The sequence below is a fragment of the Rhinolophus ferrumequinum genome, chromosome 18 (genome assembly GCF_004115265.2).
Source record: "Rhinolophus ferrumequinum isolate MPI-CBG mRhiFer1 chromosome 18, mRhiFer1_v1.p, whole genome shotgun sequence".
NCBI lineage: Eukaryota > Metazoa > Chordata > Mammalia > Chiroptera > Rhinolophidae > Rhinolophus > Rhinolophus ferrumequinum.
The window spans coordinates 42,089,612-42,103,125 of NC_046301.1; the positions used below are offsets into that span (position 1 = coordinate 42,089,612).

The 13,514-nt window shown below is 42.1% G+C and overlaps 1 protein-coding gene across 1 annotated transcript; it reads right to left on the bottom strand.

Annotated features, from left to right (window-relative positions):
* Nucleotides 1–265: 265 nt before the first annotated feature.
* On the bottom strand, nt 266–5,571 carry NEFM (neurofilament medium chain). The gene is made up of 3 exons (XM_033134391.1): nt 4,383–5,571; nt 3,524–3,648; nt 266–2,106 (listed from the first exon to the last, which is right to left on the bottom strand). The coding sequence occupies exons 1-3, from the start codon at nt 5,460–5,462 to the stop codon at nt 765–767; spliced, it is 2,547 nt and encodes an 848-aa protein (XP_032990282.1). The 5' UTR covers nt 5,463–5,571; the 3' UTR covers nt 266–764.
* Between the last annotated feature and the right edge of the window lie 7,943 nt (nt 5,572–13,514).

Sequence of the window (13,514 nt, forward strand, 5' to 3'; positions counted from 1 at the left end):
CTTCTGTCCCACCAATTTTACCTTTTTATTGGATGCTTTCATTTTCATTTCCAAAACATAACTTTTAAATTTTGGGATGAAGGTTGGGTTAAGTAAAGATTTTGACACCTGAAAAAGTTTTCGGTGATTATATTTTCCCAGGATTTGCTCTCAGGGAAATGGTGATAAGAAATGCAGGTGGCTTATAATCTCCTAAATAATCTACTCTTGGGAAAGAGAGGGTCAGGTAGTTGAAATTTCCCTTTAAAATGACATTAACAAGCAATTGACTATGTTTCCAATATGACCTTTATTGAGCAAGTACTGCTGTGACGTTTAACATCAATCAATGAAAGGTTGCAAACTGTGCATGTCAACGAGGTTCTCCCACGAACGAAAGTCCATTTTAAATGCACCAGTGAGGTAAACATAATTATTCATATATAGCTTTCTTAAGGCTAAGAGAGTTCTGTGTTTCATTTATTATTTTTGGCTCAGTTGGTTCTTTGCATAATACATCTCAAGACATCCCCCCCGCTGAGTGCCCCCCTTCCAACAGCTTAGGAAATTGGCCAATTCCCCAGGTACATACAATATCATGCATTTGAACCCCCCAAAGACTGGGGAGGGAGCATCCTGAGCTTGCATGCAGTTCCCTCATATTGCACAAAGTAAAATACAATGTCTGGAGCCCCCATGGGAGAACCCGTTCTGTTTTGAAGCTGTCAATCACATGCATTTTGAAATTGTCGTATGGCTTAACCTTTTGCAATGGACTCAGATTATTAGTCATTCTGGGAGACTTCCTTTACTACGGCGTGTGAAGTGACCTTCTCTACCTTTTTAGTAGACACTAGTTTCTCCTCAAAGGTCTCCTCATGCTCTTCGACCTTTTGAGTGACAGTGACAGATTTAGTGATGTATTTGGTAGCACCATCGCCCCCCTCACTGGTGATTTTTTCTATCTTTTTGGTCACCATCACTTTTTCCTCACTTCTATCGCCCCCCTTCTTTTCATCTGCTGGGCTCAAGTCTAGCCCATTGGTGACGACACCTTTCTCCTCTTCTCCCCCACTGCCTTTCTCCTTTGTTTCCTGCTCTTCCTCCTTTCCTTCTACCTCCCCATTGATGGCTATGTCTTCCTTCGTGGATTCCTTTGAACCTTGATCACTGCCTTCCTCCTCGCTCCCTCCCTCCTCTTCCGCTTTCTCTTTCTCCGGATGCCGAGGCTTCTCCTCTTTGGTACCTTTCTCCAAGCTCACCTTTACTGATTTGGTGATGGATATCACCTCCGACATGACTTCGTCCTTCACTGGGGATGCAGCTTTCTTCTTCTCCGGCATGTCTTTCAGCTTCTCCTCCTTTTTCTCTACCTTCTCCTCCTTGGGAGCTTCCTTTGCTGCTTCTTTCTTTCCTTCCTCTACTTTCCCGTCTTCCTCTTTCTGCTCACCTTTCCCAGCTCCAGCTGCTGCTTTTGGCTTCACCTCCTCCACTGGTGATTTTGGCATGGGAGACTTGGCTTTCTCTGGCTTTTCCACCTTGGCTTCTGTCACCAGCTCCACCTTTGTGACCACCTCTTCCCTCTTTTCCTCAGTTTTCTTCTCATCCTTAGCTTCAGCTTCCTCTCCTTCACCTTCAGCCTCTGTTTCACCTTCTTCTTCCTGCTCACCTTCCTCTTTTTCACTAGAACCTTCCTTCTCAGATCCCCCTTCTTCAGCTTGGTCTGATTTAGCACCCTCATCTTCTTCCTCTTCTTCTTCCTCTCCTTTAAGTTCAGGTGCAGTAGTTTTCACTGGAGACTTTTTGGTCGCTACAACTTCTTCTTCTGCTCCTTGTTCCTCTTCCTTTTCTTCCGCCTCTTCTTCCTTCTTTCCTTTCATGGAAACTGCCATTTCCTCTGCAATGGCCGTCAGGGCCTCTTCCATTTCTGATTTTTCATCTTCCACTTTGGTTTCCTCTATGATTTCCTCGACAAATTTGTGTTGGACCTTTAGCTTGGGAGCTTCTACCTTGGTTTTCTGAATCTTACTGGATATTGTGACTGAGGGCTGTCGGTGTGTATATAGTGGCCCAGTGATGCTTCCTGAGAATGTGCTAAATCTGGTCTCTTCACCTTCCAGGAGTTTTCTAAGGAGAGAATCAAAGAAGACAAGACATAATTAAAATTTCATTGGGCCTTCTGAGCTTCATTACATTTTGGGGAACACAATAGATAGCTTTGAATAAATCGAATCACATAAATAAAGGATTCCATCAAGCCAGTATAATACCTGCTGTCATTTCATTGGCATATTGTGTCATATTCAGTGACAGACACAGAGTCTTATGGACCCCCAGCCAATCACCTGCTGCAGTAACTAACCACACCCAATAGTCCACGAATCAGAACTAGCCACCAAGTCCCGCCCTGCGGCAGTCCATTTGATGCAACATGAATATGATGAAAATCTCTCTAGTGGCCAAAAAACGCCCCGGTGATCTTCCTGAGCATTTGGACTTTCAGGATGTATACTAAATTTCTTTTTAGCGGATGTAATGTTAAAAAAAATACAAAACTATTTAGCATATATCAGAACTTAGGCTATATAAGTATATATTATAGCTAGATGCTAATATGGGTGCATCAAGTTATAAATTGGTCTGCAATTTTAATCATAAAGTGTCAATTCAACATAATTATTCAGCTTTCCTGAAAAGAGAGATAGGTCTGTGAGTTCACTTTATTATTCTTATAATATTGTAATGACCTTATTGGTAGAAGAAGAGCTGTTTAGTCAATGATTTTCTCCCATGAGCTTAATCGACAGCAAGATGACGTCAGTTAGCAGGCCTATAATCTCTTTTCTCTCTCTCTGGCTGTATATTTACATTTACAGATGTAAATCTATTTACATTAAGATTTATATCTATAGATTTATTTCTCTAGATCTAGATGTATATAGATATATTATACATGACATATGTCTAGACATTTAATCTATATTATACAATCTAAAATAAAATATACTACATCTAAATTATCTGTTAATATATAGCTATAAAAATAAATGTATCTGTATTCTAATATATCAATCTATAGCTCTTCTCAGCCAGATGATGGCAATAGTAAGCTGTAACAGAGACACGGAGCACTTGAACGTCTTGCTGTTTGTCCTTGACGTTGTAAAGTTTAAAGGCTGAAACCACCAGATGAAATATTAACACTAAAACTCCGTTTTTGTTTCCAACATTCGAAAAACACTTTTCACTAAAATAAAAAATTGAAACATAAGGATTGAAGTTAATCAGTGCTCTCCCTCCTTCCACCCCCGTTTAATTCAAAACAATTTCAACTGATTCTTACGCTTATGGCCGTATAAAAAGTGGCAAAACCCCATTTACAATCCTTTAGAATAATTGATTTTTAATTAAGAAAGAAAAAGAGGCACTGATTCACGACTCCTGAAATCTGCTTGCTTTATTTAACTTAAGTGAGGCAGGTGCTGCCACAACAGCTTCCGCAGTGCGGTTAGTATGTCGGTCACGTCCGCAGTGAGCACGGTACCTGTACGCAGCGATCTCAATATCCAAAGCCATCTTGACGTTCAGGAGATCCTGGTATTCTCGCAAATGACGAGCCATTTCCCACTTTGTGCCCCGAAGCTCATTTTCCAACTGCTGGATGGTGTCCTGAAACAGACGCAGAGTCTCCATAAACTCACCCTTCCAAACAGCAACTTCTTTCGAAAACCACTTGCTACCTTCTCCCCCTCTTCCCTTGCCTCCCGACTCCCTCCGCCTCTGCAAACCTCCTGGATATTGCTCGCAGTTCCCCTTTCCCCCTTTAAAAACCTCCAAGGGATTCTCAAATAAGCAAACAGGATCAATAATAAGACAATGAGACATTTTCTGGGCGCATCCCACTCTGAGCCCAGTGGATGTAGAACACGTCTCAGCAGGAAACAAACATTCATGGGGAAACCCCAAGGCTGACCTGGCCATTCCCAGCTGAGCCCTTTAGATTGAAGCCAATTTTGAGAGTTCTTCTGATCAAGGCTGGAAAAGCTGAGAACACGTGAATTTCTGCAGAAGCTATCCTAAAGTAGCTGCCATACACCCGAATGTATACCTCCTATTTAAAACGAGCAAGCGTGCAAAAACGAGACTCTTGAGGACAAGAAGCACGTTTTGAAAAAGATCAGAGATCTTAGGAGCTGGAGATGGTGGGTGGGGGAAGAGTGTGAAAGGAGTGGGTAGGAGCGAGGACGCTTTGCACCTCTAAGTTGGGTGTGCTTCGCGCTCGCGCGCACTAGCCAGAGGCCACCAGGGAGCGCGGTGGAGAGCGCGCCCGGGCGCGTGCCTGAGTGGCGGGGACGCGCGGCGCTGGCGCTGGCGCAGGCTGGCCGCGCAGCCGCGGTGCCTACCTGGTAGCTGCTGAGGTCGTGGTTGTGGCGCTCCTCGATGTCGCTGAGCTGCCGCTCCAGTGACTCCTTGGTGCCACGCACTGACTCGAGCTCGATGCTCTTGGATTGCAGCTGGCGCCGGTACTCGGCAATCTCTTCCTTGGCGGAGCGGATGGCCTCCTTGTTCTGTTCGGCGGCCTCCGTGAGCTTGGCGTAGCGGCATTTAAACCATTCTTCAGCCTGGTGCATATTCTGGTCCGAGTGGCACTCGAGCTGGGAGCGGATCTCCTTCAGCGCGGACGAGATGTCTGTCTTTAGGTAGTCTTTGCGCTCCACCGTTATGTGCGACGCCTGGATCTGGGCCAGCAAGTCGGCCACCTCCTCCTCGTGATTGCTCCGCAGGAAGGCCACTTCATCCTGCAGCGACTGCACCTTCTTGTCCAGTTCCACCTTGACCAGCGACGCCTCCTCGATGTCTTTGCGCAACGCGCGGATGGCCGCCTCGGTGTCGTCGCGCAGCCGCGCCTCCTCCTCGAAGCGCTCCTTGAGCCGGTGGATGTCTTCCTCCAGGTGATCCGAGTCCAGCTGTACCTGAGCTTTCTCGTGATTCACCATCTCTAGTGTAGCGCGCAGCTCACGGATCTCCTGGTCGTAAGCGTCGCCCAGCTGGGCGTGCGAGGCCTGCTTCTGCCGCAGCGCCTGAATCTCCGCCTCGATCTCCTTGTTCTGCTGCTCCAGGTAGTGCACCTTCTCGATGTAGCCCGCGAAGCGGTCGTTCAGCCCCTGCAGCTGCTCCTTCTCGTTGGAGCGGGACAGCTTGTAGTCGCCGCCCGGCGCGGAGCCGCCGTTGAGCAAGGACGAGGACTGGCTAAAGTCCAGGCTGCTCTCAGCCGAGCTGAGCATCGCCGAGCTGTAGGCGAGGCGCGGACCAAGAGCGCTGCGCTTGTAGGAGGAGGACACGGTGCTGGGCGAGCCGCGGGACCACGATTGCGAGCGGAAGCCGCTGGACGGGGAGCCGCTAATGCGGCTGAAGCTGGAGCGGGTGTCGGTTACCCGCCGGTAGGCGGCCGGGTTGCCCAGCGAGTCCAACGTGTAGCTCATCTTGGAGGCCTCGGGGCGTATGGCTGTCACAGCGTTCTGCTGGCCTCGCCGCAGCCCATTTATAGCCGCGGCTGCAGGTCCCGGGCTAGGGCCCCGCCCCGTGGAGGCGGCGGCCTAGGAGGCGGGGACTGCGGGCACCCGGTCTAGGGGGTGCTGGGGGGAGGGTGTAAAGACAGCCCAGCAGTGATTCAGCGCCGGCTCCACGTGGGCCCTCGCCGCATCGGACCCCGGACTTTGCAGCCCTGGTCCAGACCCCTCCCTCAGCTCTCCTTTAATCCCAGACCAATTGTTCCTGAAGCCCCCTCTCCATTTCTTTTCGCCTTCGGATGGCAGTTTTCACCCTCGTTGCGAGTATTCTCACACAACGCCCTTTCTTTGTCTAGTCACTCTCCCGCCGTTCGGGCAGCTTTTCTCCCCACCCCTAGTCACTTTGTTCGTTTCTTGGCCCTCAGCACTCTTCTCCCCACGGCTTTCTCTTCTTTTGCCCTTTCTCCATTACTTTTTTCTTTACCCACCTTCTGTGCCTAATCACTTCTCCCACTCTTTGGCATCTCTTCGCCCTCCCACTTGAAGCCCTCTTTAGTCCCACTCACTCCGCCCTTCTCTCTGAGCCCCGTCCTCCTGGACCTTTTTCTTCCTACCCTTTTCCTTCTTCTCTTCTCCTTATTCCCCTTCCCCCACATTCTCCCCTCCCCTCCCCTCATCTCCACTTCTCCCACTCCTCATCTTAAAGCTGACCAAGATGAGCGAGCTGGGCCTAGAAGAAAAAAACAAAAAGACTTTGAGGAGCGATCGGCCTGAAGTCTTCGGGAAGGGGACAAAGAGGATGGGCCGGGGTAGTTATTTGTATTAAAAGTGGGATATGGCGCTACATTCTGCTTAACATTTGGGGGACGTCCGCAGCTTCCACAGGGGCAGAAGGTAAGGCGCTGGTGCTTGCTATGGCGCCGGCAGCACCAAGGACAGCGCCCAGGCTGGAGAGCCGGGAAACTCAGCGGCTCTGGGGTCCTTTCACCCCGCATTGCCTGTCAAGTTGGCGGGGTTTCCTTCCTCCTCTTTTCCCTGAGCAAAGGCAATTAAAACCTGTTTGTAGTGACTTTGTTTGCAGGGGCCTAGCTGGAATCGCATGCTAAGATTTCTCTGCAATGCAGCGTTGGCACAATGTACAGATTGCAGATTTTGAAAAAAACTAAAATTAATTAAAGTCAGGTAACAGAAATAATATACTTGTAGCCCAGTTTGAGTTTTCTAACGTATGATAGAGGCACGACATCAAGAGATACAGGGCCTGTAATTTGAAGGTCAAATAATCCTTGGAAAGAGGAATTTGAAATTTGCTGGGCTGAAAAGTCCAGGGAAGTATAGTTTATAAGTTTGAACACAAACAATTGCTTTGTCATCTTTCTGTTCAGTACTCCTTGTAGGTAACTGATAATTGCAAAGCACCTGAATTAATTTAAAAGTTGCTAAACAGATTGACCACAACCTTGAATAAAACCAGATGATTTCTTTCTCCATTTAACATGTAATATACTTCCTCATTTAGATTTTAATGACTATTTTAGCATAGATTTTCTATATCTTTAAACATGCTTATTTAATCAAGGAATCTACATTGACTTCCTGCTGTCTGGTGGACTGCTAACTATTAAAATGTCACTTTGTGGGTAATTCAGGGTAGAAAAGTTCAGAATACTGCAAGACAAAGTGAAAAGAAGGATGTCGGACTAATGACTGCGTTTGCTTGGGCCACAGACAGAAGTGATGGCATGTGAAATACTTGCTATGGCTAAGAAACCACTGCTTGTGAAAAGTAGAGCCCCCAGACTTAAATGTTTTCTTTTTGCAGCATTCTTTGTCTAGTCTTTGTTTTATTAAATGATGAGGTCATATCAAGCAGTAAGTAATCAGCAAAGGCCTGAGGTTTCAGAGGTTTTTATTTTTGTATGGTCTCTTGACCCACTTGTATTTTAAAACAGCAGGGGTTAATTTAGGGAGTTACTTTTGGTTCATCAATGTGAAACTGCAGTGTTGCAGGCTGTGTGGGGGAAGGCTGTTCTAGTTTTGTGAGTGATGGGTGATCTTTCATCAGACAAGGAGAGCGCATATCTCAAGCTGTTGGGAGAGACAGAAGACAGAGTGAGGGGACTGACTTGTGAATATTGTAAAAACAGGATGTTCTGGTTTCAGGTAGATAAGTAAAAGAAAAAAGAAAGAAAATGTCCTGTCCTTCTGTAAAGTACTGCCAATCTCCAGGTTAAACTCCAAGAAAGATGTCATCAGAGAAGGCCAAATGCTAATTATCAGTAATTGTGTTTTAGTTACTTGTTCATTTCTACTTTTATTAAAAAAAATATAAAAACCCTGCACATGCACTGAAGTCGCTTTCTGTTGCAAGAGCAAATGGTTAAAGGGCAGGATGCTACTGTTAGTTTTTTTTCAGGGCTTTGACAATGAAATGACTCTGCAGAGAGACATTTACAAGGAAGCACATGTCTAACTTCACAATTAGCGTGTCTTGCATTGTATCTAAACTAGCTCAGAAATTGTTACGCTTCCAAGTGGTTACAGAAGGAGGAAAGTGTTGCGTACAAACAAAATAATGGCCATTTACTCAGGCGAGATTTATTAGTACCTATAGCTTGAAATTGTAACTTCAACGTCACATAAAAAGTATTGTTCAACTCTGACCACGACAGGATAATGCAGTGAGTTGTAACAGTCACCTTATTAAGGAAAAAAGTTCTCATGGCTTTAAAAATAATTGATCCAGTTCCATATTAGCAAAATGTTTTCTTTTGTATTAGACTTTTCACTTTAATCACTCTTTTTGTAGGTGACTTTGAAGGTTATGCTCACCAGTGAATGTGGTATAAAACCTTTAAAAAATGTATAATGCTTATTTTTCCTTGTCTCCTATTTTTGAAGAACACCACACTAATATTTTTCATAGAAAGAAATGTAAGGCTTTGCATTTGTTTACCCTAATGACACTAAGGCTATGGAATTTTCTGAAGATATTATTAAGAGAGAAAATAAGCATGAGGATTTATCTGAATTTACAACACTGTTGAGTTTGACTATGAGTTTGACTATGATACTTTTATAATTTAAATAGGTAAGTTATAAATCATAGATAAATGATTTAGATGTAAATTTAAAATTTATACATTTTTAATAACATTATCTCTCTATTGTTGTACCATAAGTTACAGTGTGTTTTGAATTACTCTGTAGGGAAACGCAGAGCACACTATGTGTTCCTTTAGTAGATAAAATGCAAACGTTAACTTTGTAGTTAAGAGATAGCTAATGTAAGGTCTCATCTAATGATAATGGGAAAATATCCTTTGCATAAGGGGTTTATTCATATTTATCTTATTCCGACAGGGTTTATTGGGTCAAAAAAGAAGGTTAGAAAAATAAGGAATTGTTCATTTTCTTCCTTCTTCCCGTATTTCCTTACATTTAAAGGAATATTTTTTTGATCCATAAAAATGTACGGAGGATGGGATGTGGGAACCCGGCAGCAGGCAAGATGCTCCGGATGGGAGACATCGCTGTCACATTGGTAGGTTGAATCTATCTAAGATGAGACGATCTGTACTTTCTCTCAACCTACTGTGGTGTCTTCAACCTGATCCTTTTCCCTGGGATCTGATGCTATAACTCATAATGAGCAATTATTTATAAGCCGTCCTTTGCTAATTAGTTAAAGGGTTGTTAATATAAGAAGCTAGAGACTTTGTCCCCTGGAGTGGGAATGTAAAGAAAATGAAAAGTGTAATGCTTATTTCTACTTGAGCCTCAGGATGGCAAACTTTAAAAGCAGCTTTGATTTTTGGTCTTTTTGCTTTCAGATGTCAAAAGCAAAATAAAAGTATCCTCAGGGGAGAAAGGCTGTTTCTTGTCAGGAAAATTAGGATCTACATGTTCTCATTGTCTTTAAATTAAGCTGAGTCCATCTGAACCACACTGTTCTTTTTCTAACATTAAGTACTGAAATGGCGTTTGTTTCCTTTGCCAAAATTGTATTCATTGATTATTACCTTATATTTCTGTCAGTGACTGCTTTTAAAAAATGTTAATTGAAATATTAAAAACATGGAAAAATATTTCATATCTTTATATTGTTCCAAATATAAGCTTACTCAGTTTTGAAATTCTTTCTCTGGAATTTGCGTGTTGTAAGGGGAAGATGTAGCTTTCGGCTTTAACATAGCTTGCTGATATTTTTTGCTGTGTAATGTCTTTACCCCACCACCTGGAATCAGTTCTGTGAAAGCCAGAGGAGGAGAGGCTTTAGAATTAAAAAAAAAAAAAAGAAAGAAAAAAAAAAAGAAAAATTAAGATAGCCTTTCTAAAAATAAATTCAGTAGATGCATAATAAAACAATACTGCTGTATTAATTTTCAGCATGTTTTTAATTAGACATGTTGGCTTTACCTGTAAAGGGACAGATCTTGATGATAAGCACTTGAAGTTTTAAGCCCTGCATTGCACATAACTTTGCACCCGTGCAGCCATATAATATTTATAGCGTATATTATCTCAAGCTCACCAAGGCCAGACTTAGCAAGGGACATAATTATTTTATTAGGAACTCTTAATTAAAATTAGCTGTGTAAAACTGGAGCATATCAATGATCTATTATCTTTGGACCAAATTTCTGAAGAAAGCTAAACCCAGGGACATAAAACAAAGTCAGAAAAAGCACCACCTAATAAGTAAGTCTCATTGTGCCAGGTCGTGGTTTTTCAAAATCTCGGTGATTCTGCAAAGCACTGTTCTTTCAGAATCCTCTGAAAATGGGCTCACTGTCAGAGATATCTTTTTACTTAGATTACCGAGAACATCATGTATTTTAGAATATTGTTACTGACTTTTTTTGTTGTTGTTAAAACTAACATATACTTATTGTGGAAATTTACAAAGTACAGAGAAACAATAAGCATTTTCTTCTAGCTTTTTCTCTGTAATTTAAATATAGCTGGATCTTTATATAATTCCACACTCTGCTTTGTAAAATAAATATATCTGAGTATGCAACTTGCTATCTTAGAGGAAGGAATGCGGTACTGTTTGCCATGAAACCTGGGTTCTAGCCAGGCGTTTGACTCTTGTTTTCATCTTGAAGAAAAGATATTTTAGAGTCCTTTAGATCAAGAATGGTAAAATAATAAAAAAAACAATCATATAATAACAATGATAATGGATCAGGAAAACCAAATTGGGTCTGAGTATTAATTTATGTCTATCTTTCTGTCTATGCCTCTCTGGCTCCTTATTTTATTGAGAGGAGTGTTATTGTGAAGTTGTAGGCAGTGATGTGACAGTTGGAAGTGGTGAGTTGTAAGCTGGCCTTGTCAGGCGTGGCTGAATACTGTATTCCTTTTACACTCAGTGGTACCCTGAATCCCAAAACCACTGACATCATCACAAACGTCAGATTGTACATGTGAATAACACTTTACATCAAAGAAGCAAAACAAAAAAGAAAACTATGTTACCTCATCTGGCCTGAGCACTGGGGGTAGACAGGGTAGAGTGCAAATTATTATTCCCATTTTATAGTTGATGAAATTGATTGAGAGAGTTGTCCAAGGTCACTCATTGGGTACATGGTGGAGCCAGGACCAGAACTCATATCTTCTGACACTAGTGCTAATATTGGAAAAAAAAAAAAAAAGTTCTTGTAGTAGAGCATCAAAGCTAGTCTCAATCAGCATGGAAAAAAAAAAGTAGGCAGATATTAGTAATATTAATAATAACTGGTATTTATTAGGGCTTACTAGGTGCTGAGCACTATGCCAGGACTTTATTGGATTCTCTTATTTAACCATCACAACAACCCTTTCAGATGATACTATTATCACCCCCATTTTGTAGGAAAAGCAAATAAACATGCAGGCACCCAGAGGCTAAGGAGCACACACAGCCATGAAATGGTGGAGTCAAATGTAGGAATCTTGGGCTCTGGAGGGAGGATGAGTCTCACCATGGTGAAACACTGCCTGGCAGGCCATGCAGTCCATCTTAAGAACTTCATTTTAAAGCTAATTGTTTCACTGTTAGGTCATGTTAAGAAAAATCCAGGACATACACTATGCATTCTTTTCTGCCTTTTTTCTATTTACAGAAAAAGAAAACCTTTTAATATTTTCTCACGTGAATATAATTTCTTCGTTTGTGACTTTATTAAAGACATTAAAAATGGAAACTTTGAATTACTTGTGTTTGTTATTTTTTATCCCAAATTAATTTTCTATGTAATTTGAAGGACAAATAATTCATTCATTCTTGATCTGTGGATAACATCCCTAAACATTTATCTATTATTTTATTGGGTATCTATTATTCATGTTTACAAGTACTTTCATTTAGTTGTTCGGAGATTTTAATTTGCACTATAATTTATCATTACATCATTCATTGATTAATACAACTATAAATTTATATACATTTAAATTCAAAAGAAATCTTTTAATCATTATACTCATATATTCACAATTTTTGGTAGATGTCAAACTCTTTAAACTAAATCTACTTTGAGAGATCCAATAATAAACAATGAATCTTGGCAGAAGACCTAGCGTGGCCCGCAGTCTTTATCAGGGAAGGTTTACCGTGGGATGGCTGGTAAGGAAGCAGCTTTTTAAATCTATTAAAACAGTGAAAAGACAGCCATGAATAATTTTGAGTGAATCTCTTGATCATCTATTTTATATACTAAAGTCAGGGTTATGTGACAACATGTATACAGGTTACCTAGACACAAGTCAGCCTTATTTCATTTTTTTGTTATCTATGGGACAAAATGCTCTGACTCGCTGTTGTTTTCATTTGTATACAAGTAAATCTGCTTTGGTTTTTGCTTTATCAGATAATGTCAAGGAAGAGAATCGTTTCTCATTTTTCCCCCGAACAAAAGTTGACCTTGAAAAGAAATAGCATGTATCCTGTATTAGTCATGATAACAATCAGCTTCTGGGTTTGGATTACATAAAATTATTAGGAACTGGATGCCTAATGATGAAAATCCTTTCTGAGCCACTGTGACTCATTTAGTACAATTTGGTATGTTTTCTCCTGCCCCCGGTTAGTCTACAGGGTCCTTTCCTTCTCTCATGCTCAATATACTTTGGAAATTTGACGCTTCCTTGGAAACTTGTCAGAGTGACATTCGTGTGCCTTCTTGAATAAAGGGCAGGTTCACATCGTGATCAAGCCATTGGGTGTTTGTCGAAGGTACCCCGTCACACTGATGAGAGCGTCTGCTTTGGGGTTCCCTGTCTCGTCTGCATTCCCATAACCTCGTCCTAGAAACCTTTCACTTTTCCAAATGCTTTTCATTTTGTCCGAGTAAAAAGTCTTTCTCTCAGTCCCTGAAACTCAGTGTTTGTAGTCTAATCAGGTGCTACAGTGTTTCTAGTCAAATTCAAATCACATCTCAATACCCTGACTAAATTTAAAATTCTCCGTGGCAGATACCAAGACTTTCATACATTTGTGTGTCCCCCAGTGTTTTACGGACAATGAGTGCCCAATCCATATTTTGTTGTGTGGATGAGTAAACAAAGTTTTACTTTTCTCCCTAAAACTTTCTTCGACAAACACCAGTCTCTTCAGTATCGGGCACTGTGCTGGCGCCTAGGGAATTACGTGAAATACAGAACCCTAACTTGGGTGAACACATTCTAATGGTGGATTTAGGCATATAAAGACAGTTACCATAGCAGATCTATGAGGCCACTATCTCTACCTATGCTAGAGATAAACAGCATGTCATGGGAGCATGGAGGGTGAGCAACTAAACCAACTGATGAGAAGGGCAGAGGAGTCTCAGGGAGAACTTTCTGGAGAAAACACTTGAAGTGAGTTTTGAGGTATAAGGAATTGCATAGGTGAAAGAAGGGGAGAAGCAGTCAAAGGTATCGAGGTGAAGGCAGTACAAGCACAGTGTGCTCAAAGAACTGTCAGTGACTATAATGAGGGGGGAGTCATGTAGCCTGTGCTGGAAAGGCGAGTATGTAATACAGGATAGAGAGATG